The sequence below is a fragment of the Suricata suricatta genome, chromosome 2 (genome assembly GCF_006229205.1).
Source record: "Suricata suricatta isolate VVHF042 chromosome 2, meerkat_22Aug2017_6uvM2_HiC, whole genome shotgun sequence".
In the NCBI taxonomy this organism is placed as follows: Eukaryota; Metazoa; Chordata; class Mammalia; order Carnivora; family Herpestidae; genus Suricata; species Suricata suricatta.
Window position 1 is genome coordinate 61899840 of NC_043701.1, and position 24604 is coordinate 61924443.

The window sequence follows — 24604 nt, forward strand, 5'->3', positions numbered from 1 at the left end:
ATTGGTCTGTCGGCTACTATGAAAATGGTGTCAGGTCTACCACCAGGATGTACTGCCAGAATAAAGAGAAAACCTGTTTCAGGTTCTTCTACTAGCAAGGGTCTCTCTCTTTCCTTCCCTTTTTTTTTTTTTTTTTTAATAGTAGCCCTTATTTTGTCTTTTAGTCTTTAGCTTTTCTTTTATAAAAATGGCTACTTAGAAGAAAGATAGTGTTCTTGGAAATTTTTGGAATATGTTGGAATAAACTCTTTTTTTGAAATCTTGAGAAAAAACAACTTTGTTTTGACCAGTTTGAGATTATCTCTGTCTTCTAGTAGAAATGTACTTAGCAGAAGTACTTTGACTACATAAGATGTAAAAATTAATATCGGTACCTAAACTGTTAATCATCTTAGCTAATTTAAGAGAATAAGGATATTAGTAGCAACATAATAACATATATAATTGCAGTTTCTGTGACAGTAAGTTTAGCTTCAGTAAAATATAAAGAACCTATTAAAGCAGGTACCTGATTATCATTTGTTGAATGAATAATAAATTCATTATTGTTTCTTACCAGAAATATGATGGGCATCTTCCAATAGAAATAAAAGCTGTTCCTGAGGGCTATGTCATTCCCCGAGGAAATGTTCTCTTCACAGTGGAAAACACAGATCCAGAGTGTTACTGGCTTACAAATTGGATTGAGGTGAATTGTTTTGTTTTTAATTATTATTTAACATTAATTGAAGATGTAAAAACTATTCAACTGGGATTCTAGTTTACGATCGCTGCTGATAAAGCCATGTGATCTATAATTTACTAACTCTTTCCAGGCCTTAGTTTCCTCATTTATAAAATGACAGCTGAACTAAATAAGATTCCTTCCAGTGAAATCGAACATTCTAAGTCGATGTGAAATTATTAAGAACTGGTACCCATAAAACTCAGTTGGCTTCCATCTCGTTTGTTGCCATCTGAAATTATGTTGTCTTAGAGAAAACTGTGAAAAACAGCACTGGTATATTTTTAGTAACTTAAGATATTTTGCAGGTATTCTTTTCTAATTATATTAATGGAATTTTTTTTAGATTTTTAATAATAGCTCTCTTCATTATCCAATCAGTTTAAAGCCGAGGCTTCACCACCTAATATTTCTCATTTAAAAACATTCAACACTTGCTGATCATTAAGTCCAGAAAGGAGGATACATTATAGACTGTGAGTTTATATTGCAAGGCTTTTTGTTTCTTCTCCTTTCATCTGGACACAAGCAGTCCTGTTTTCACATGCTCATAGTTTTAATTTTATTTACATAATTAGCTTTTCAACAGTTCAATTTAGATTTTATCTGTTAGAGGAAATACCCTAGAAAGTGACTATAGAAATACCACCTTTCTGTCTGAGGTGTTTTTTACATAGCACTTAGAACTAATTCTTTATCTTGTTAGTTTATTGGTTAAACTCCTTTGTTGTTGTATTGTAAAATAATACATTTGAGGTTATTTATAAGGACTAGAAAATTTATGAGAATTAAGAGGCCCAAGAATATGTTTGAAATAAAATTTCTAAGTTGACAGAAAATTTTAAACTTTCTTAATTAGACTCTTTATGGGACATTAACTTATAGTGGGCTAAAAGGCCCAGAAAAAATATTCAGTTAGCCAAAATAATGATTTTAAATAGTTTACTGCTGTATCTTAAAACTTTGAATTAACTATGCGCTCAAAGTAAAAGAAAACTTACCTCATTATTAGTTTTTGTATAGCTGTTACAGTATTTGCACTAGGAAATAATGTGATTTTAAGAGAATGGTATTATTAAAAACACAAGAGTAAGAGTTCTTAATTATATCATCTTGTCTACCAATCAGTCCTTTTACCTTCAATACCAAATGATTCCAAACAGATAAATCTTACTTTGAAAATCATCATCAAGGATAACCTTTTTTTTTTACTTTTCTTTGTTTTCTGATTGGGGGTTTAGTCAATAAGTACTTTTCCCTGGGTCTAATTGAATTTTCATAAAGCAGATATTTATGGACCTGGAGGTTCCCAGTTCACCTTGCTTCACGTATGTTTTTCTTTATTGTCTTCAGAAAGTGAAGAAACACTAGCCTTTAAAAACAACCACCACCAAAAACCTGTTGTCTTAATCATTATTTGGGTATATTTCACTTAAAAAACCATAAAGTTAAAATTTTTATATATAGACTTCTCAGAGCAGTTGGTTAGCAAATAAAGATAAACCATTTTTAATTTAAAAATTATTAAATGTAGGGACGCCTGGGCGACTCAGTCAGTTGAGTGTCTCAACTCTTGATTTTGGCTCACAGGCCATGAGCTCAGGTCCCACTGATAGCACGGAGCCTGCTTGGGATCCTATTCTCTCTCCTCCTCTCTCTCTGCCCCTCCTCTGTTCTCTCTCTCTCAAAATAAACAAACCTAAAAAAAATAAATAAATAAAAATTATTAAATGTAAAATCCAATGTGGGAGTGCTAGCTTTTGAAGGGAAAAAACCATACATAGGTACTTGTTTTTATTTGCTTAGAACCCGAAACAGAACTTTGACCAAATTTACCTTCTATTTTACTAGTAAGTATGATTTTTAAAGAATTTCAGTGCTTGTTAGGTATTTTTAACTAAGCCACAATTGTTTGTGGTCTGACCCAATCCCTCTTGTAGTTTCTGATAGATCCTGTGTTTTATAAAAAATTGTGTTTACACTTGCTACCACATCTCCAGAAGAGCCTTTTTCATAGTAACTTTGCATCCTTTGTGGGTTTCTGTTGTGTGGGTTAGAGAAGGCTTATCCTGACTTTATCCATCCCCAACCCAAGTTTACCACCTTCTATATGAAATCCGTTACCAAACCCAACAAACTTGTTATTTGCAAACTTAAAGTTGTTCTTCAGGCAATTGTTAATTTAATAAAACATTTTAAGTAATAGTGCTAAATAGTATTCCTTCCAGTAACCTCTCCCAGTGTATGTTCAATGTTATTAATAATATTCTTTGATTGTTATTTACCATACACTGAATTTTAAAACCCACTAAAATTATTGAACTGCTTTAGCAGTATCAATATTGGTGCTAGAAGAAACCTTAGTTGTCAAATCAGATTTCAAAACCTGTTTAAAAGAGCCTAAAGATTTTGCAAAGGTGTCTCAGACTTAGAAAGGAGCTGAGGAATGAACATATTGAGCTAAACTTAACCATCTCTTCCAACCAGAAAGCAAAACGAAACCTTTCTGCTGTTAAAAAGAATTGTAAAATAGACAGTGATCCCACACTTCTACAGCACATGCAGAATTGTTTCACGTGACTTTCTTAAAATGACTTGCTAAAAGCCAAGGACGACCTAAAGCATAACTCAGCTAATAGAATTTTCTAGTGCTAATAAGCAAATGTAAATCTAAACTGACTAACCTGCCAGTACTCATAATAGATCTAAGGAAAAATTAGGTCCAAGACTACAAAGAGGAGTAAATGAACAGCTTCTTTAGACCCATACTATTCAAGGTGCATTCTTATGCTGGTGCATAAACTACTTGATGCAGCTACACATTTAGTATAGAAATTGAAGCTAGCCAAACTTTAGAAACTTTTGTGGTGGGGCACTTGGGTGGCTCAGTTAGTTGGGCATCTGGATCTTGATTGTGACTCAGGTCACAATCTCACAGTTTGTGGGTTCGAGCCCCGCGTTGGGCTCTGCACTGACAGTACAGAGCCTGCTTGGGATTCTGTTTCCCTCTCTCTCTGCGCCACCCTGACTCATGCTTTCTGTCTCTCAGAAACAAACTTAAAAATTTTTTTTAAAGAAACCTTTATGGTAATTGCCTCAACATCCAAGTATGAGTGTATTTTATTAAAAGATTGGTCTTTCACCACAGAGTCTTTCTAAATATTATTTGCTTCATTGGCACTTTGGATAGAAACTAGGTAATCTGATATCCTCTACTATTAAGGTCCTGCTCTGCTTATCCTTGGTGTGGCTGATTTGAGAGCTGAGCTATGCACTATATCTGGAATGTATGTGGTAGGCATTCTGCAATACAGCTGAAATGTCTAACTAGTATTTCTAGTAGTATGGAGGTCCAGGACATACGTCCAGAGAAGCAGGGATTCTCCTCAGAAAGAACTCTATTTTATGTTCTAATATTTGTAATTAATTTTTATCATTACAGACTATTCTTGTTCAGTCCTGGTATCCAATCACAGTGGCCACAAATTCTAGAGAGCAGAAGAAAATATTGGCTAAATATTTGCTGGAAACATCTGGTAACTTAGATGGTCTGGAGTATAAGCTACATGATTTTGGCTATAGAGGAGTTTCTTCCCAAGAGGTATGGAAGCATGAAGTGCACTTCATTTAATAAAATGTGGTTGGTTGGATTACTGTTATAAATTTGGGGGGAATTATTGATACTGATCTTGGTTCTGAGGAGGCTGTGTTTTGAAATTCTAGGGATTCAGTCAATATATATAGCTTCTGTTCAGAGTACCTGGAATAAAGCTTTCAGCAAATGTCCCTATCATTTCTCTGTTAGATGGATGATGGACAGGCATAAATGTTATATATTGTAATATAATGCTACAGAGAAGCACAAGGCAGAGTAAGAGAAAAGGTGCTGGTGGAAAATGGGGGGTGGGCCATTGTTTGGTACGTTTTTGAGGAGGTAACAGTTGACTTCTTAAATATTTAGGAAAAACTGGATCTTTGCCGTAAGGAACATAACTCTAAGAATATCTGAAGACAGATATTCCTTTGAGACATATATTGCTTTAGGCCTCAAACTATGGGTCTTTTTCTTTTTTGGATTTTGGTTTCTGGTTTATTTTCCAGACTGCTGGCATAGGAGCATCTGCTCATTTGGTTAACTTCAAAGGAACAGATACTGTAGCAGGAATTGCTTTTGTTAAAAAATACTATGGAACTAAAGATCCTGTTCCAGGCTATTCTGTTCCAGCAGCAGAACACAGGTAAAATTCTGTCTTCACCTATTATCTAAATGTTTGTTTTCTGAAATTATTTTTTTCATTCACTCTTCTATTGGTAACTCAGTGATGTTTGGCTTAATTTCAGAGCCAGGTACTATACTAAATTCTCATCACTTAAAGCCTTACAAATTCAGCATTTATACTAGGTTTAAAGATTAGTATCAGGGAGGTAGAGAACTTTGAACCATCCTCATGAAAGCAATTTAAAAACTTTCAACTCTTACATTCACATGTAAGTTTTATTTTAAGGACTTTTTCAGCTGCTCTGTTGCCATATGCAGGTAGGTTTCATGTGCTAAATCTAGAAGCACTCACTATAAAACTTGGTCACCTCTTCCCGCTTTTCTACATGACTTCACGTAACCTTGCCCTGGAAGCTGTCACTTGGACCCAGTGCCGTCAAGTGTGGAAGAGCTTATAAGGCCTTTTGAGGAAAGGAAGTGAGTTCAGATCCTTCTTAGGCTTCCTTATGTGATGTTACTAAACATCTCAAGTTAAACTAGGGGCTGCAGCTGTTCTGCTCCTAGTGGTAACTTTGTCAGAAGGCCATGAAGTTTTTACGGCATATGACAAGCCTGATTTCTGGTTCTTAATAGCAAAAATTAATTACAATAATGAGTTTGGGAAAGTTTATTAAGTTCTGCTTATACTTGGATATTGTAGGGGGCTAAAACCAGCAGTGAGTTTTAAAATAAAGCTGAGCTTTTATCCAGTACAATCTACTGGGTGCTAAAAGAGATAGGAAAATAAAAAAAACTGACTCTATAATCAGTATAAAAATAATACAGTATAAACACTCTGTTCTGTTGATTAAGTACTTTTAAAGGGTTAAAGTGCTCTAGCGGCACAAGGGAAAGAAAGGAAAGATGTTATCTCAGTGTCAGGATCAAGAAAGCTTTACAGAGACAGTATGTGAAATCTTAATTTCTTGAGAGAATGGTCAGATTTAATGGCAGACATGAGTGAGCAGCCATCCTCCGAGAAGATCTTTACTGCGTGCCTACCACACATCCAACATTGTCCTGAGAAAGCAAGAATGAAAGAGTAGAGTGAATGTGCTTAGGGAGAAAGGGCTGAAACAGATTTTGTAGGGACCATGGGCTAGACTCAGAAGATAGGTTAACCTGCAAAGGCCCATAAATTCATTTTAACATTGAATGTTAACTGTGTGCAGAGCATACAAGGTTATTCTAATTCCTTTTTTATTTAAAAAAAAATGTTTTTAACATTTTTTGTGAGAGAGACAGAGTACAAGTAGGGGAGGGGCAGAGAAGGAGGGAGACACAGAATCGGAAGCAGGCTCCAGGCTCTTAGCTGTCAGCACAGAGCCCGACACAAGGCTTGAACCCACAAGTGGTAAGATCATGACGTGAGCTGAAGTTGGACACTTAACTGACTGAGCCACCCAGGCGCCCCTGTAATTCCTTTTTCAAATGGGACTGGGCATTGAAGTTTTGAGTGTAAGCAGCTTTGTCATCAGAGAAATATTTTAGGAAGGTGGTTTTGATAGGATATCCTATGAATTGACAAAAAGAGAAACAAGAAATTGGGCTGAATAGAAAGCTGTTCCAACAATTTGGAGAGATGAACAAGGTTGAAAACTAGTGGTTCAGTGAATGGAAAGAAGTGGCTAAACACAGGCAATGAAATCGCTAGAATTTGATGATTTGGATAAACTCTGCTAACATCTAGGAGCCTTGCTGTATCAGTAGGGCCTTATGAAGGATTCTGATAGTCGAGACCCATCAGAGTGGAACACAAGGATGTTGTCAACTGATGAAGGCTCTACAGTTACAGTATTTTTCTTTTGGACTTAAGTAATACCCATATATTAGACTCTTTACTGATGGTTTTGTTTCACGTTAGCAACATCACGATTATGAATCTGAGAATAAAGATATCTTTATCTTTAGGGTTTTCATGTTAAAATGGTGAATCCATTTAGTGTCTCATAGTATTTACTACGTTTGTAAAATTGACTCCTTCATATATAAAAATATTTCAGATGTTCTTAAATAGAAAAGTCTTGTAAACAATACATAGTATAGTGAAAAGAGCTTTAAACTGAAAGTTAGGAAGCCTGAGTGGTCTAGTGACCTTACAGCTGACATCTGAGTGGCTTTGGTCAAGTCACTTACCTCTCTTCCTCAGTTCCTCCATCCAGCCAGACAAAAGGAGGAGCTAAAATTTTGTTTCCAACGTCAGAAGGTCTTTAAGGAGCAAAGAGCTAACATCTAAAATAACTTGGCACTTGGGTGGCTCAGTGGTTGAGCAGTTGAGTGTCCACCTCTGGATTTAGGCTCAGGTCATGATCCTACGGTTGTGGGATCAAACCTGGCGTCAGACTCTGTGCTGAATAACGTGGAGCCTGCTTAAGATTCCCTCTCCTTCTCTTCCCCGGCCCCCTAAAATAAGAGACCTCTAAAGTTTAGAACATTGCCATTATGGTTATATTTTCTTAAGGAATGTATGAATCTGGACTTAGAAATATGCCACTATCATTGTTCTAACACAACTTTTCTGTTTTCTTCCCAGTGTACTACCAGTTCACATATTGATTCTTTCTATTCATATAGTGATTTTCATATTCCTAATTTTCTTACTCTGAGATTGTGCAAAGCTTTCTTGTAGCCAATGATAAAACATTAACAAAAAAAACCAACCCACTGAACCCAAAGATGTGGGGAGGGTTTGGCTGACCAAAAAATTTAAGAGCGACATTAAACTATTTAAAATTGTACATCATGTGGTTTAAAAAAATGCTTACATTTTGTGGTTAATGTGAGCTTATGTAAAATTGCTTTGTTAAACTATATAAGTAAAATAATAAATCACTAGAAATTGAGAAAAAAAAGAAATGTCCTATTAAGTAACCTTTCCCTCAAACTTTGGAAAGGTATCGATTTGATGCTGGAAATTGGAATAATAGCATTAGGAAAATTCACTGAACAAATATTTATGAGCCTCATATACCAATACTGTCATCAGAAGAACAGGTGTTATGATTGGATTATGTAGAGGGTACTGCAGGAAATGTCTCCAGATGATGTAATTAAGGTAATCATCTCTCTACCTAACAAATAGATCTGGAGTCCAGGAGAAAAACCTGGACTAAGGGACAGATTTTGGAAACCCTTACCATGAGAGGATTTTTAAGAAGCTTTGAGTATCTTTCACACAGGGAGGTGTATCGAGGAAAGCAAATACACAGGGCAGAGCCTATGATTTATATTGACAGAGAACACGACCTCTGAGGGAGACTGTAAAGGAACCAGAGAAATAGAGGGGGGAAAAAAATCTAAATGGAGGAGAGGTCACTGAAGTCAATGGGAAAGGAAAGTTCAAGTGCCAAAGAGAAAGCAAGTAAGATAAAGACTAATAATGAACAATGAACGTTGCTAGACAATTCAAATAGAGCTAGATGACTGTATCCGAGCATTGCTGGTAAAACATAACTGCGTAGGCGATGAGCTCTACCTGTAGGTCATGGTTACGTTACAGAGCTCCCTGGCGTCGGTATTCTTTGAGCTTAATTCTCTCCATCCTTATTAAGAGGACAATAGTAGTTCTTGGTCTGAAGATGGGGCTTCTCGCATCTGAATTTTCCCTTCAGCCTACAGATGTTGGCACGAAGTAGGGAGTTGGCATCATAACTACGGGCAGCCTCTGTAGTTGTTAAGAGTGTTCACTATAAACTGAGTTTTATGTAAATAGACTCTCTGTTTCAGATAAGAGTAGTCTCTGGGCAGCTGACTCTTTATAACCCTGAAGTGTACGAGCTGTATTATCACCAGTGTATCATTGGCAGCAAGGGAAAATAGTTTACCCCTTACGGGAAAAAAAATAATAGACAATTTCAAACAAATTAGTATGACTCTTCAAACAGTTCTGAGATAAACTTATACCTACATGGAGTTATATAATAAATGAATGGGGTAGAGGTAAAGACTAGAAAATTAGGGAGAAGGAAAAATGGCTGGGCATGAGGAATGGGTAACAGGTTTTCAAATTGATTATTCAGTTCTGTTTAAGAATTTTTAAAATGATTTAATTAACCAAGAAGTACTTGTCACAAATTATTAATCTGTTCAGTAAGAACCATTATTGAGGACATTGTGAAAATCACTAGTTTTTGCCTAATAGAAATTCTCACATCTTACTTCCCATCAAAATTATGGTTTGCTCAAACTATTAAAATTCTTAAGTTCCCTGGGTGTATATTAATTAATAGTGAATATTTCATAAATGAAATATATGCCTGCCTGTTACTGGCCATTTGAAGATACACCAGCTAAAGGGTTGGTTGGCTGCATGTATGGATGTATGGTATAGTATAAATAATTGCCTAAGTAGTTGCCTTCAGAAGTTTTAAAAATAAAGACCAATGTATGTCCTTGCAATTATTGGTATATGGTTTTGAAAACTCACAGAAGGAAGCAAGTCCTTGCATTGCCTAGCAAGTAACGGGAGTATGTGTTCATTCTTTCTCACATCTTGGCATAATGTACAAAGTGCATTCAGCAGCTGCTTGTTTTGGTCAACTGATTTTATTGTATTTTTTAAGTACACTCCACATCCAACCTGAGGCTCAAACCCACAATCCTGAGATCAAGAGTTGCATGCTTCCAAATGTGCCAGCCAGGCACCCCCTTGTTAACTGGTTTTAAATGAGGAGGTTCAGAAATTTAAAAAAAAAAAAAAAGTGGTTGAATATAACATTAGTTAAAATAACTGTGAGACCGGAATAAGATTCTTTATAGTCTTAAACATCAGCCAAGGGGTGGTTTGGCCCAAATTGTCGATGAACCTTTTTACGTGCATTCAATAAACTAAATCACTCAGCTTTGCAGTGTTGATGGTCTAAGTATATAGTACATCAGATACAATTTTGGAATAGATAATGTGTCTGCCTAAGTGAATCTCTATTTTCATTTTGTTTTCTAGTACCATAACAGCCTGGGGGAAAGACCGTGAAAAAGATGCTTTTGAACATATAGTAACACAGTTTTCGTCAGTGCCTGTATCTGTGGTCAGCGATAGCTATGATATTTATAATGCATGTGAAAAAATATGGGGTGAAGATCTAAGACATTTAATACTGTCAAGAAGTACAGAGGCACCACTAATAATCAGACCTGATTCTGGAAATCCTCTGGACACTGTATTAAAGGTAAATTTTAATACATAAAATTCCTGTGGACCAATGATATTGATACTGTTGTAATTTAATTTATGCACATGTCGTTACTGGACCAGGCCCCTTATTTTAGAGTTGTAGCTCAGGAAGAGTAATAAATTTGTCTAAGGCCACACATTAATAACAGAAAAAGGGTACCCAGAGTTCTAGGTTATTTATATACTGTTGAATAGATAATTATCCGTTATTTTCTGCTTATCTTGAAAATTAATAGCATTAATTCTATGATTTGGCTACCAAGTTTGTGGTTTTTCTTTACTACACGTCATTGCTATACCTTTGAAGTTTTTAGTGCAAAAGAAATACATGGAAGGGGATGTGGAATAAAAAGAATTCAAAAATAATATTCAGATAGTGATTTTTTAGATACTGTTGATCCTCAGTATAGCATTGTTGCTTTTTGTGTTTAGTAATCAGGACTTGGTTTGCCTTCTTCAAAATCACTAATAAGAACAAATTATTTGATGCCTACTACTAGAAAAATACTGTTAGGTGCTCTACTTAAGCTATGTCATATAATCTCTGTGAAAACCGTAAGATAAATACTACTGTCTCTCTAGATGTGGGGCTCGATCTCATGAACCATGAGATCATGACCTGAGCAGAAACCAAGAGTTGGGATGGAGCCACTCAGGTGCCCCAGCAAACACATTTTTTTTTTTTAACTTTAAAAGGTTTTACAAAGTTTTTTTCAGTTTTAGTTATTTTGTGTTGTATGCATATTTTCTCCTATAGGTTTTAGATATTCTGGGTAAGAAGTTCCCTATTACTGAGAACTCAAAGGGCTACAAGTTGCTGCCACCTTATCTTAGAATTATTCAAGGGGATGGAGTAGATATTAATACTCTACAAGAGGTATGTGTTTTATTAAAGTTCCAATAAGGCAACCCTTGTAATTAAGCTCCTTATCGGTTTGACAAATAGCACATTAATGATTTAAGTATAATTGTGATTCTTTTCATAAATATTAATGATAGTATATGTCTTTTCTGTTAATTGCTTAAAGTTTATAAATGCAGTTGACCCTTGAATAATGCAGAGATTTGAGTCAAGGACACCTCTTATACATGGATTTTTTGACTGGGTGGGGTGTAAGTTTTGACTCTACCTAAACTTAGCTTAGCTCCTGGTAGCCTGCCATTGACCAGAAGCCTTACCAATAACATCAACAGTTGATTAACACATATATTTGTATTATATACTGTATTCCTAGTAAGCTACATAAAAGAAATATTTGTTTTATGTAACCATATATATTAGAAACCATATTTTATTAGAAAAATATTAAAATATTAAAATTATAAGAGAAAATACATTTCAGTACTATACTGTATTTATCGGGGGAAAAAATTCCATGTATAAATAGACTGATGCAGTTCAAACCTGTGTTTCAACAGTCAACTTTAATAGTAAGTCCAGTGTATCAGCCAAACTATACTTGATACTCTGTCCTGATTGGGCACCCTTGATGATGAGCCTAAAGAGGTGTCGCCATGAAACAAAATGCCAAAGAACATTTCCTTGTATATGAAACAAGAAAATTTGATACTGCTTAAGTAGGTTATTGGAATGGAGCTGGACATAACTCTGACAATTTATTACAAAATGTGAATGGCATTAATGTATGCTTTCTTAAAAAGTATAGGATTACCTCTTCTAAATTAAGCATTAACTGTCATCACTATTGTGGTTAGATTTAGCCAGTGTTATATTATCTTAAAACTTTTGGCCTCATTTTTTTCCCCTATAAATAAACTTTTAAATAAGCTACAATTTCATTTTAACAAATACCTAAAATACTCCTGTCATTGGATAGTGTAACATAGACTATCATAAAACCTCTGATATTTTTAACATCTATTAGTCTCAGATGGTATCCACTTTTTAATATATATAGTTTATTATCAATTTTATTTCCATATAACACCCAGGGCTCTTCCCCACAAGTGCCCTCTTCCATGACCATCACCTGGTATCCACTTTTATAACACAAGTTATCAAAGGATTTTTCTGTTTGCAAGAATTTGGTGTGGTGAGAGTAAGGGCAGTATCCAAACTGTAAATAGTTTGTGTTCCAACAGAGTCCTATACAAGCAAGAACTGTTGAGTGTAACAAACAGGGTTTCTGTGGTTGATGGACATGTAGAGTTCCAGAATGAGGTTTCTGGAATAGATCTCTTGCAGTTACAGAAATGAGATTTTTTCCATCAGCTCTCCCAAACTGTCTTACCTAAGAAAAGTGGAAACTCCTCAAAGTCCTCTAAGTAATTTGGTGTTGGGACATTAGGGGCTTTCATGGGAAAAGGCAGGCAGGCATAAAGTCTGCAATGAGGAGGAAGACCTAAGTATAGGAATCTCCGTGGGCATTTTTTAAATTGCTGCTGTCTCCTTAGCTCAGCTAATGTAAAGTTTTCTTACCTTGGTATCAGTTAAGAACTGTTACCTGCACCTACCTTTTAGCTGGTTTAGCAGGTGCCCTCACCTGCATTTCTCGCCCTTTCAGATGAAAATGGCATGAACAGGGGCCTGTACTGTTGTCAGAGAACTCATTAGCTCTTCCCATTGCTCAGATCTGGCATTCATCTCCTTAAAAGTCGATTGGCCCAGTCAGGTATTTGAACTTCCCTTTAAAAACCGAAGTTCCTTTGTTTTTGGTTTTGGTTTTTTTTTTAAATAAATGCTGAGAGTGTAGGTGTTTTTTAAAGTTGAGCTTAAAACTTGAACTTTTTTTTTTTTAACTTTACAAACAAGAAGTTAAATATTGAGACGGGTACTCTTTATTCATCCCTGACCAAGGTTTCACCAGTGCCAGTTTGACTTGTGTGTTGGTTTACATAAGGGGTAACACCTGCTTTCTTGGTCCTGAAGGGGGCTCAAAATAAGTTTTCCAAAGCGGGAAAAGTAACTGTACCGTTTTGCTTTGTACATATACTAGAAGCCTTAATTTTGACACAATGAAAAATTTGTTTAACTTCAAACTTTTCTCATTGTCAACCTCATTCTTGAACTTGGCTGTTCATGGTCAGTATTCCCCGTGACATCATGAAGTTGACAGTATAATTTTGCTCTGGGGTTTCTGTGTAGCAGAATGAATCCACTTATTTCGGTAAAGAGACAAAAATCTCTTTTCTGTTAGACACAAGACCTTAACTGTCTTATCACCAGTTACTTCTCATTCCCTCATTCCCCCAACCCTAACGACAGCCACAGTGGCAACACCACAAATTCAGGAATTTCAAATGAAATCCTCCTTCTGTACTTACACCTCAGCCTGGCCTTTTTGAGGTGGGTAGTTCTTTTAAAAGAGAAAATGTGGACTATAGCTCTGTAGGCCTTACTCTTACTTCACTATATATGGTGTTATAAAATAGCTCCAGCATGTATTACTTTATTCATTAATATGACATGGGAAGTAATCTCCTTCCTCTTTAAAATTACTTAGTTTGTGTTTTTTGATCCTCTAGATTGTAGAAGGCATGAAGCAAAAAAAATGGAGTATTGAAAACATTGCCTTTGGGTCTGGTGGAGCTTTGCTACAGAAGTTAACAAGAGATCTCTTGAATTGTTCCTTCAAGTGTAGCTACGTTGTAACCAATGGCCTTGGGGTATGTCCTTCCTGACTTCTACTCTTATGTTAGTACCTTCTTTAAGTGTCAGGCAGAATGCAGTTACTGAATACCGTAGTCAGAGGATGTGTTCCTAAACTAATAATATGTTGTCGGGTACCACTGACCTTGACTCAAAACAAGGAAAGAAAAGAGACGTTAGGTTAAAATAAATAAATGACTTGGAGAAAGGAGGAAAAAGATGATTATTTGAGAAGTAATGCAGGCCAGTCGTTTCCCACTGGCTCAGTATTTACCTTTGTGTCAAAAAGACCATTTTCAGGGGGAATGTCAGCAAACCCAGCCACCATACATGAAAGATAAGCAAATGTGTGAACATTGTCGGTGTTTTCGGAAGGGGGAACCTGGGGTGGGAGTTGTGACACCAGAATCCCATTCTAACAGTCTTAGAACAGGACCCCAAGCTGTCTGTTTTAGCCTCTTGAAACTCTGTGGATCCAAAGGTGGGCCTGGGGGTACTAAGAACTCCTCAGAACACCTGGGTTCTGGGTTGGTTCCTTGTTTTCCTCACCTCTGTCTTTGGAAACTTCTGGGGTTTATTCATCTGCTTTTCCTCCAGGGCATCACTACTTCTGTTATGTTGGCCTCCTTCCTTTCTGATCTTTAAACCTGTACTCCTCCGGTTCTCCAGATCTTCTTTGTTTTTCACAGAAACAAGGAATAAAGTAAAAAGTAACAAGAGGAAAAGTTATAAAGTATGGAATGGAAGCCTTTACCTTAGTAAAAATCTTAGTTCCCTTGCCACAGATTATATATATAATACAGCTGACATAGATTTTTTTTTTCCAATAGCCTGCATGTGCTTACTTGAATGAGTTGAAAGGCAATTCAAAATATAAAAGAAGATCCCTTAAGGGTCACACCCCAACCTCAAAGACTTCCTACATCTGGAATGTTAGAAAAGATATTCAAGACTTCAATTTTGTTCATACCTTTTTTCCTAACAGAAGACTGTCCTCCAACATAGGGTAGAGTTACATTTCTAAAAGCCCCGTGTGGATTCGTTTAATTATACCCATAAAGGACTTAGGTTTATATATAAAGTATGTGTAAACTTTTTTCTTTAATGGGAATAATATTCCTGATTAGTCTTTTATTTCTCTTTCTTCCAGATTAATGTCTTCAAGGACCCTGTTGCTGATCCCAACAAAAGATCAAAAAAGGGCCGATTATCTCTGCATAGAACACCAGCAGGGAATTTTGTTACACTTGAGGAAGGAAAAGGAGACCTTGAGGAATATGGTCAGGTATGTTATCTGCTGATTTTCCAAATTATGAAAGCAGGCTCTTATGTTGAGGATTTAAAGTATCTCCAAAAGAAGTTTTTTCTTGAAGGACAAAGTACTTTCACTGTAAAACATGTACAATTGCTGACCTAGCCTACAAAATAAGATGAAAACCAAGAAGGGGCTAGATCTCATACAGTGGGTGAAAACTCTGACATTCATAAAGAGAGTTAAGAGTTCTTCCGCACAGTGAGCAGCAGGGTGGTGACTGATGAACTTCAACAAGCTTTTGTGTGTTCCATCTTACTCTTAGTGCCAGTTTAGCAGTGAATCATTTCTGAAAAGGAACAGCTAAGAATACTTAAAGGAAGCTATTTATTTGGTAGTAAAACTCAGATAACTTTAATAAAGGAAGAGCTATCCAAATTCTAAGGTGTTGAAAGACAATCCCATTTTTTTAAAAACTTAACAGAATCCAGTTGAGAGGGTTTTCTTTAGTCTCATGTGGTTTCACAGCAATTCTGGGCTACAAAAGCAAAAATGTGAAACACTAGACTGGATTCTGATTACCTTTTAATTGGTGAAAGCTACATTTAACCAAGTTTTCTGATTCAAGTCAGCCAAACTGGAAAAGTTTATAGTATGCTTAAGTGGTCCATATGATCTAATGTTCTTTAACATAAAAAATCCACTTATATTTATAAACTCAGAAGCTACAAGATTTAAGCCACTGGATTGAAAAAACTCATTTTGAGAGAAAAATTACTCCAAACGTAAAACACTAATTTATCCCTGTAGATTCTTTATACTATATCAGATATTCTACTTATGGTATATTTGATATTAAGGTTTTGAGCTAGTACTAAACATTTTTCTGTCTTTAATGAAAAATAAGTTCCTAAATGAACTGATAGAGCCTGTTGTTCAGGTTGTTGAGTAGCCTTCAGTGAACTCTTGTAGCTACTGAGAGTTTGCCAAATTAATGTATCCACATGGACTAAAGTCACTGTAGACGTAGTCCTGAGTATGACTTTAAAATGACATTGAACTACATGGCAATGAGAAAGAATGAAATCTGGCCATTCGTAGCAAAGTGAATGGACCTCGAGGGTGTCATGCTAAGCGAAATAAGTCAGGCGGAAAAGGACAGATACCATATGTGTGCACTCATAGGTCTAACAGGAGAAACCTAATGGAGGACCAGGGGGAGGGGAAAGGGGGAAAACAGGGAGAGGGAGGGAAGCAAATCATGAGAGACTCTTGAATACTGAAAACAAACTGAGGGCTGAAGGGGGAGGGGAAAGAGCACTGGGTGTTATATGGAAACCAACTTGACAATAAACTATAAATAAAAAAAAAATAAAACAACATTGATTTCAAGAGTATATAAATGATACCGTAAAACATTTGAAGCAGTAATCAATTAAAATCTATTCATTTTAAGAATAGGAACCACCATTCCTTGATGATATTTAACTTAAAGAAAAGGTTGTGCATATCAATCTTGGTGGAAAATTTAGGCACCACAGATTATATCTGGATTTTTCAAAGAGAAACTAAGGGCAGATAATTCCTCAGGGAGACCAGAGTGGCTTTACCAGACTAAAAGGGAATTCAGTTTTAATTCTCACTTGACCGTTGATACCCTTGAATAGATCAGATGGATTACATGTCTCAGTAACTTCTGGAATATACACCGAGTTTTTAAATCAGTCTGTACATTCATCAAGAAATCAATACTTATTTTTGTTTCTGGCTTGGTTTCTTAGTTTTTAGGGGTTAGTAAGTTGAGTCTGTTGTCTAGGAACAAGGGAAGGTCTGGCAGGCTTTCCTTGCTGTCAGTCATAATTACCAGCAACAGCCACGGTTCTTCTGGGCAGCCAAGCAGTAAGCGTCTTCCACCTGGAAAAATAAAAAGAAGGGTCAGCTAGCATTTTCTTGTTTTCTGGAAACTGCAAGAAAAACACTGAAGAATGTAATATTTAGATCATTCCTTTTTATAAAAGCTAAATACCCATACATAGCCATTTTAGATAGTACCATGCTTTCTGCCTGCTCCACCAGCACTGCATATAAAATTATTTCCTAATTTGAATGCCATCTAACATCTCTGTATTTGACTAGTCAGTCCGACTCCTCAAAGCCTTATTTTGCTTCATCATCTAATACAGCTGTTACATTTTAGTCTTGTTTTATTTGTGCAGGATCTTCTCCATACTGTCTTCAAAAATGGGAAGGTGACCAAAAGCTATTCATTTGATGAAATAAGAAAAAATGCAGAGCTGAATATTGAACTGGAAGTAGCGCCTCATTAGGCTTTATGAGTGGGTGTGCGTGCTCGCCTGCGTGCGTGTGCACCTGCGTATATGTAATCATGTTTATTGTACAGATGTGGGGGGTTTGTGTTTTATGATACATTACAGCCAAATTATTTGTTGGTTTATGGACATACTGCCCTTTCATTTTTTTTTTCCAATGTTTAAGTGATCTCAAATTAGGAAATGCACTTAACCATGTAAAAGATGAATGATAAGTAAGCTTTTTAGGGCCCTTTGCCAAGAGATAGTAATTCAATCTGGTATTCTTTTCACAAATAACCAAACCCAGAAACTTTTATATATAACTGAAGATCACATAAAAATAGATTTGCATAAAATTATCATTGATTGCTTTATGTTTATATTTAACTTGTATTTTTGTACAAACAAGATTGTGTAAGATATATTTAAAGTTTCAGTGATTTAACAGTCTTTCCAACTTTTCATGATTTTTATGAGCACAGACTTTCAAGAAAATACTTGAAAATAAATTACATTGCCTTTTGTCCATTAATCAGCAAATAAAACATGGCCTTAACAGAGTTGTTTGTGTTATTGTACAATTTGGAAAGTATGTCAGGACGTACCCTATAGAATTACTAACCTCACTGCCCCTTGTAGAATATGTATTAATCATTCTACATTAAAGAAAATAATGGTTCTTACTGGAATGTCTAGGCACTGTACAGTGATTATATGTTGGTCATTGTATTGTACCAGTGAAATGCCAAATTTGAAGGCCTGTACTGCAATTTTATATGTCAGATATTGCCTGTGGCTCTAACATGCACCTCAAGATTTTAAGGAGATGTTTTTAGAGAGAATTTCTGCTTCCACTACAGAATATATACATAAATGTAAAATATTAACAAAAGTGGAAGTAGTGTATTTTAAAGTAATTACACTTCTGAATTTATTTTTCCTATTCTATAGTTGATATGACTTAAATGAATTACTGGAATGGGTAGTGAGTGTACTTATTTTAAATGTTTTGATTCTGTTCTATTTTTCATTAAGTTTTTTAAAAATTAAATTGAATATTAAATTGTATGGACATCATTTATTAATTTTAAACTGAATCCCTCCATAAATAGGTTCTTAAATGAGGATAAATTAAAGAATGAGGACATATGTTTGAATAGAAAAGTCTTAACCAAAAATAATAAGTTGGCTACATGCAAAGCGTTCAACATCAAAATGTTCTCAAGTGATTAACTGCCAGATTTTGAGTCAGTTGTCACATCTGACAGGTTTGGTTTGGTTTCATTTTTTATTTATGTCTCTTGTTCTAAGGCAAGAGGCTGACTTCGGCCTGCCGGCCAAATTCAGACTGCTCTCTTTTTTGTAAATACCTACGGTCTATGACTGCTTTCTCAGGACAGCACAGAAGTCAGGTAGTTACATAGTGACCACATGACCCACAAAGCCTGAAATGTTTGTTGATTACCTGGCCCTTTGCAGAAAAAGTTTGTTGACCCCTGGGGTCTAAGAAAAGAAGTGTGCCTTGAAGTTTAAGAGAAATGTTGAGTTCCGGGGAAGGGAGGAAGCTATTTGATAAGGAGTTTGTCTCTCGTTTAGCCTTTCTTTTCTTATTTAAGCATCTGATCTTGGAAGACTGATTTTGAAAGCTTTAACATAACATTAAATGTGAAATTTTAAATACTGAAAAGCCATAAATCATCTGTCCTAAACAGTTACATGAGAAGGTATTTATGAGTGTAATAATCAAAGTAGAAGTCTTTATTAAATGTCTCCTATAAACATCATTAAAAAGAACATGGTTTTTGCAGATGATTCTAACCCTTAACAGAATAATAAGCATATTTATTTTATTGAGTTTTCATCCTGTAATTCCTGGTGGAAAATTATTTTAAGCTGATTCTTTTAAATGTATCTAAGTAAAAATTAGTAGTATTTAGAAGAACACAGCTTTCTTCACAAAATGTTCTGGGGGTTAGAGAATTAGAAAACCATATTAATTACCAAATAACAATTTTGATAAACCACCCATAATTTTGGTTTTCTTTAAACATGGGAATTCTACTACAAACAGTATTCTTTGTGTGCTGTGACTTTCAGCAGTTTCAGAGTAGGCAGAGTGTGACTTTTAAAAATTCTACATTTGTACATGGCCGTAGATTGGAGAGAGAGTGGAATGATTAATTCTTTTAGCCACTTGGAATTGATGAATCTCAATTTCTATCACTAAGCACTTAGTATTTGGCCATCCCCATCCTTAGTAGCAAATGGTTAACATAGTTCTCAAATAGAATTCCACTGTGTGTCACCTTTAAATCAGACTAACTCTTCCAGACCAGAGCAAATGGCATGTCTGGGTTTGCTCAGGTCATTAGAGTTGCAGTTGACATCAGTTAATCCCTCTCAATTCATACTTCATGAAGTATTTGTATTTTAAATAGAAGATAGGAGTTCTGTGTTAAGACTCTTTATTTGTACTCTATAAAGTCAAATGGTTTTAATCCCGCATTTCCTTTCTTGAAGTAAACTGTTATGAAAACTATTTTATAACGAAATTCATCTTGGGAAACTAGAAAGAGAAAAATGGCAAGGTAATTATCGTTTTGTTTGCCATAATTTAGAATTCAACACTTAAACAAGTATTTTGTAGTTTTACATTCCTTTTTAACCCATTCAGTGGAGAATGTCCAGCTTTTCTCCCAAGTTGTATGTTAATTCTAATATGTATACAACATCAAAGAAAACATGTAATAAACATGGAAATAAAGTTTAGTTCTGTTAGCGAAATGTTAAATTTGTGTGCTTCAAATAATGCCCATTTCTAGACTTAACCCTCTTTTAGGTACTTCTCTTATTTTCTGCCTTGTGCAGCCATTTGAATGGCAGTGCCTTTTGCTAAGGACACTGGAGGGAGACCAGATTTGGAGGGAAAGGGCAGAATTTCTAGGTTAAGATCTTTGATGAGATACCATAGAGACATTTAGATATGGATTGACGTCAGGTGGTTGGATATACAGATTTGGGGACACAGGAAAGGATACCTTTCTAGGGAGCATATGAAATATGGCCTGGCAAACCACATGCAAAATCCAGCCCGTCTGTTTTTGTAAACAGTCTTGTTGGAATAAGCCATGCCCATTAATCCAGTACTTGTCTGCGGCTGCTTTCACGCTACCATGGCAGAGTTGCGAAGTTGCAACAGGCAGACCTTCTGGCCTGCAGAGCCTAATAATTTTACTTTATGGTCCTTTAAAGAAGAAAATGTGCCAACCGGCTGTAGGGGACAAGAAAAAGAAAACTGAGGGAAAAACCAAAGGAACTCTCAAAAGTTAGGTGGCAGAAGGGATGAAGGCACAAGAGACTGACAAGTGGTAGCTGAAGAGATGACGGGAAAACCAGGAGGAGTAAAGGAAGAAGGGAGTTTTTCAGTACCACACTGAATGCTGCTGAGAGACCAAGCCGAGTGAGGGATTGAAGGCAGCGACTGGATTTAACCGAGAAATAACCAGTGGCTTGCAGACATTTCCTCCCCAGCAGCTGAGGCAGCACACAGTAGAAAGAAGCTATAAAACTTTGAATTCTGGATGTGAAAAGGAGGAGAGAATGAAGCAACAGTGTGCATCCCTTTCCCGTTTTAGCTACTGCTTTCCTTTCTCAAAAGGACCTGCCTGGGAAAGAGGGAGAAGTTGAAGATAGACAAAAGCAATCAGTGATGGTTGTGAGTTCCCTACAAGGTTGGAAGAGGGTGGGGTCCAAAGTATTGGTGGAGGGACTGGGTGCTTCTATCCCAGAAAGAAGGGGTTAGGTGCACGTGCAGGCTGTGGTTTCCTCTGTGAAGTCAGAGTCCGGATGAGACTGAACTTTTGAAAAAGGAGGTTTTAAAATGTCTTTTGTGGAGAACAAAGTGACTAGGTATATAGCAGGACTATAGAACAGGACCCAACGATTTGATGACTGAGAACTTAAAGCGAAAATTTGCCTACTATGGTTTTCTTTTTTTTTGGTTCCCCTCCATAGTAGCACCCTGATGCCTGAGTACAGACATAGAGAAAATGGAGATATTTGGTGTTTTGCCAGAGTTTGATCAAAGGGATGCTAATTGAATAACTGCTGAAAGAATGGCCCTACATATCTAAGCCGGATAGCTAAGGACATGAGGGCTAACAGAGCAGTGGGAAGATAGGAAGGAGCCCGATGGACAGTCTGATAACAGATCTGAGCTACTGGGACTTGCTGGAACAAGCAGGCTTGGAAGGACAGGAAACACTAGTCTCAGACCAGGATGTGTGGATTAGTGATCAGAGAGGAGCAAGTTCATGGTGGAGTGTGATCTTGCAGTGACTAAACGAAGAGCATGAGACCAAACAAGAACAGGAAATCTGCAAGGGCAGTTGGGTTGGCTGGTGGGCATGAAAATCCTCCAGGAGGATGGCAGAAGTTAAAGTAGAGAAGAGAGCTGTATCAGGCCCCAGCATTGCAGTGAATGACGAGAAGGGACCGGGAGGCGGCAGCAGCACTGACGGGTGTGAGCCTCAGAGAGATGGGCAGTGGAGACCACGGACTCGGGCCAGCCTGCAAGAGAAGGAAGTCCGTGTCCCTCCGTGTCCCTGCACGCATGCACAAGTACAAGCTGGCGAGAAAGCACCTCTGCATTGCCAGGCACTCAGTCACCATTTGTTGACAAAGAATGAAGGGAAGGAATAATCCTTAAAAAGTCTTAATTTTATTAGCTTGCTACAAACATCCCCTCCACGGACACAGGCCCAAGTGTTCAAGCCTTTAAATACGTTTTTTAATGTGTTTTGTTTTGAATGTTTTAAGCTTTACTTTTTTTTTTTTTTTTTAGAGAGCAGCCAATCAAAATCAGGCATCTCTCATGGATTCAGGTTCTTCTCCCTTTGTTTTAAATTATTATTCTGTTTTATTTGAAGTTTCTCTAATGGGTTATCTGTTCCCTAGAGACAACGCCATCTTTACTCGGTTCACAGCTCTTCATTCTATTAAAACCTATTTATTAAAATATTTGTTTGGGTTATTCCAACAGAGAGAAATATGTTCTTGAAAGGAATTTTAGAATCATTCAAATTACCAACCTCACCAAAAATTTTTTAGTTAACATAAAAGTGCGTCCTTGATCAGGAATTTTGCCTATATGCTGTCACATGGGCGACTGAGCCTTCACTTTATTGGTACAAAGGACTGGGTGACCTGTTTAGTATTCATAAAGGACATGGGCCTCTTGACGCTTTCCAGGGCTTGTGCTGCTCTCTCGGTGAGTAGTGTAAGCTGCCGGTTCACTTTTCTGCCAGTCTATGACATAGTCTCTGCAGGAAAGTGCAGTTTGGGTTTATATTGATTTGTATTCATCCCAGAAAAAGCATCATTCTTTGATTGACAACACAATTTTACTTTATCCTGTAATTTGCTATCGAGCTGTTACTTCTTTGACTTAAAGCTCAAGGGAGGCATGTGAAGATGGATTGGCTATTGTGCGTATGAACAATGCTGATGAATGAACTGGCTACAAGCTTGGTTCTGATACAGTCTCCCTGAGCAACCTGAAGATTTCTACCAGATTTGTAAGCTTGGGAAAAAACAACTCTTCTCTTCAACCTCTCACTTTTCCTTCCTCCTCCGGAACACACACGTTCCTGGTTTATCCTTCTGGGAAATGCAGATCTCCAGAACATCAGCTCTAGGCTCCCTTCCCTCCGCGCAGATCCCGAGTTCTCATGCCGTGCACATTTACCACCTCACTGTTCCATCCCCTTCCGGTTCTCCTCCCTCAGACGCTGTGACCTCTTGATTGCCAGCTGAGCGTGTGTAGTTCTGATCTTATCAGAGGATCTCTTCTGTATTTGCCGCTAATAATTCATTCCTTGAAACTACTCCTTTGTCCTCTGTTGTAACATGATGGCTCCCTTCTCTTTCCTATGCTCTTACTCACACATTTACCTCTTAAATGTCCTGTCCCATTTATCTCCACATTCATCTCGGCTGATCTCTGCTGTTCTCATGGTCTCAGCTGTCACCTATCTACCAAAGCCTCCATGCATTGATACCTCTAGCCCAGACCTCTGAATTTTTCCACCTGTGATGCATTTCCACCCAGAGGCCTACTCAAATACAGCAGGTCCAAACTTACCATCTTCCTTAATATCTACCTAATTGGGGGGGGGGGGTGTTCATCCAACCACCCAGGTGAAATTCCCGCTCCATTATCCCACACGTGATCAGACTTACAGTACTACTGATCTACTTAACTCAATGTTACGATCTGTCTTCCCTCTCTCAGTTCAGACCTGCGAATCTCTTCCTGAAACAAACAAAAAAACATAACTAGTTTTCCTGTCCCAGACCCTCTCCCTCACATTCTATTACCAGAGTATATTTGTAACAAAACCCAGTAACTTCGGTCCCCTACTGAAAACATTTGAAACTCCCTCTAGTCTCCAGGATAATGTTCAGAATACAGCCTAACCCACAAAACTCTGATCTGGCCCATGCTACACAGACAGCCTCATGTTTTGCTTTTCATTTTCTGTGTCAGCATCACTGACTTGCTCTACCTTATGTTCATGCACACATATTCACAATACAGTTTTCTCTGTCTCTCTGCCTTTGCTCATGCTGACCCCTCAACCAGGAATGCCTGCCTCTGGCTCACTCACTTTAGGTGATTAGGTGATAAAGCCTCCAAGAAGCATTCAACAACTCACTCATCTTCAACCCTCACTCCGCGTGCCCTTCTGGGCTCCACAGGTGTTAAGTGTGTTTCTCAAATAGCACGGGTCTATGTCCTATGGTGTAAGATGGTGTTTAACTCATCCCTACGTCCTGCTTTCAGCACACAGGAGACATTCAAATGTTTGTTGAATAAATTCAAATGTTTGTTGAATAAATGTCATTAAGATAAACACTTTTTTAAAAGCTGATTAATTTTAAGGCAAAGAGCACAAGCTTGGGAGGGGCAGAGAGAATCCTAAGCACGCTCTGCACTGACAGCACAGAGCCCAACATGGGGCTTAAACTCACGAACCATAAGATCATGACTTGAGCTGAAATCAAGAGCTGGATGCTTGACTGACTGAGCCACCCAGGAGCCCCAAAATAAACACTTTTCTATAATGTCTATATAATGCTAATGCCCTAAATATTTCACTAAGTGTTTGAAAAGTAGGGCATTTTTACTAAGTTTTTGTTAAAGATGAATAACTTTCCAAGCATGATCACATTTACTGTCTTTTTGAAAAATTATTACAGTACATTCATGAAATA

At 37.0% G+C, this 24604-nt stretch overlaps 1 protein-coding gene across 1 annotated transcript in view; it reads left to right on the forward strand.

Annotated features, from left to right (window-relative positions):
* NAMPT (nicotinamide phosphoribosyltransferase) overlaps positions 1–20120 on the forward strand; it is a 38388-nt gene extending 18268 nt beyond the window's left edge. The window contains exons 4-11 of the mRNA XM_029927315.1: positions 560–688; positions 4167–4325; positions 4826–4962; positions 9925–10150; positions 10913–11032; positions 13642–13782; positions 14916–15050; positions 17234–20120. Of these exons, the coding sequence (XP_029783175.1) occupies positions 560–688; positions 4167–4325; positions 4826–4962; positions 9925–10150; positions 10913–11032; positions 13642–13782; positions 14916–15050; positions 17234–17344 (1158 nt within the window). The 3' untranslated portion in view covers positions 17345–20120. The remainder of the gene's footprint in view (positions 1–559; positions 689–4166; positions 4326–4825; positions 4963–9924; positions 10151–10912; positions 11033–13641; positions 13783–14915; positions 15051–17233) is intronic.
* The last annotated feature ends 4484 nt before the right edge of the window (positions 20121–24604 follow it).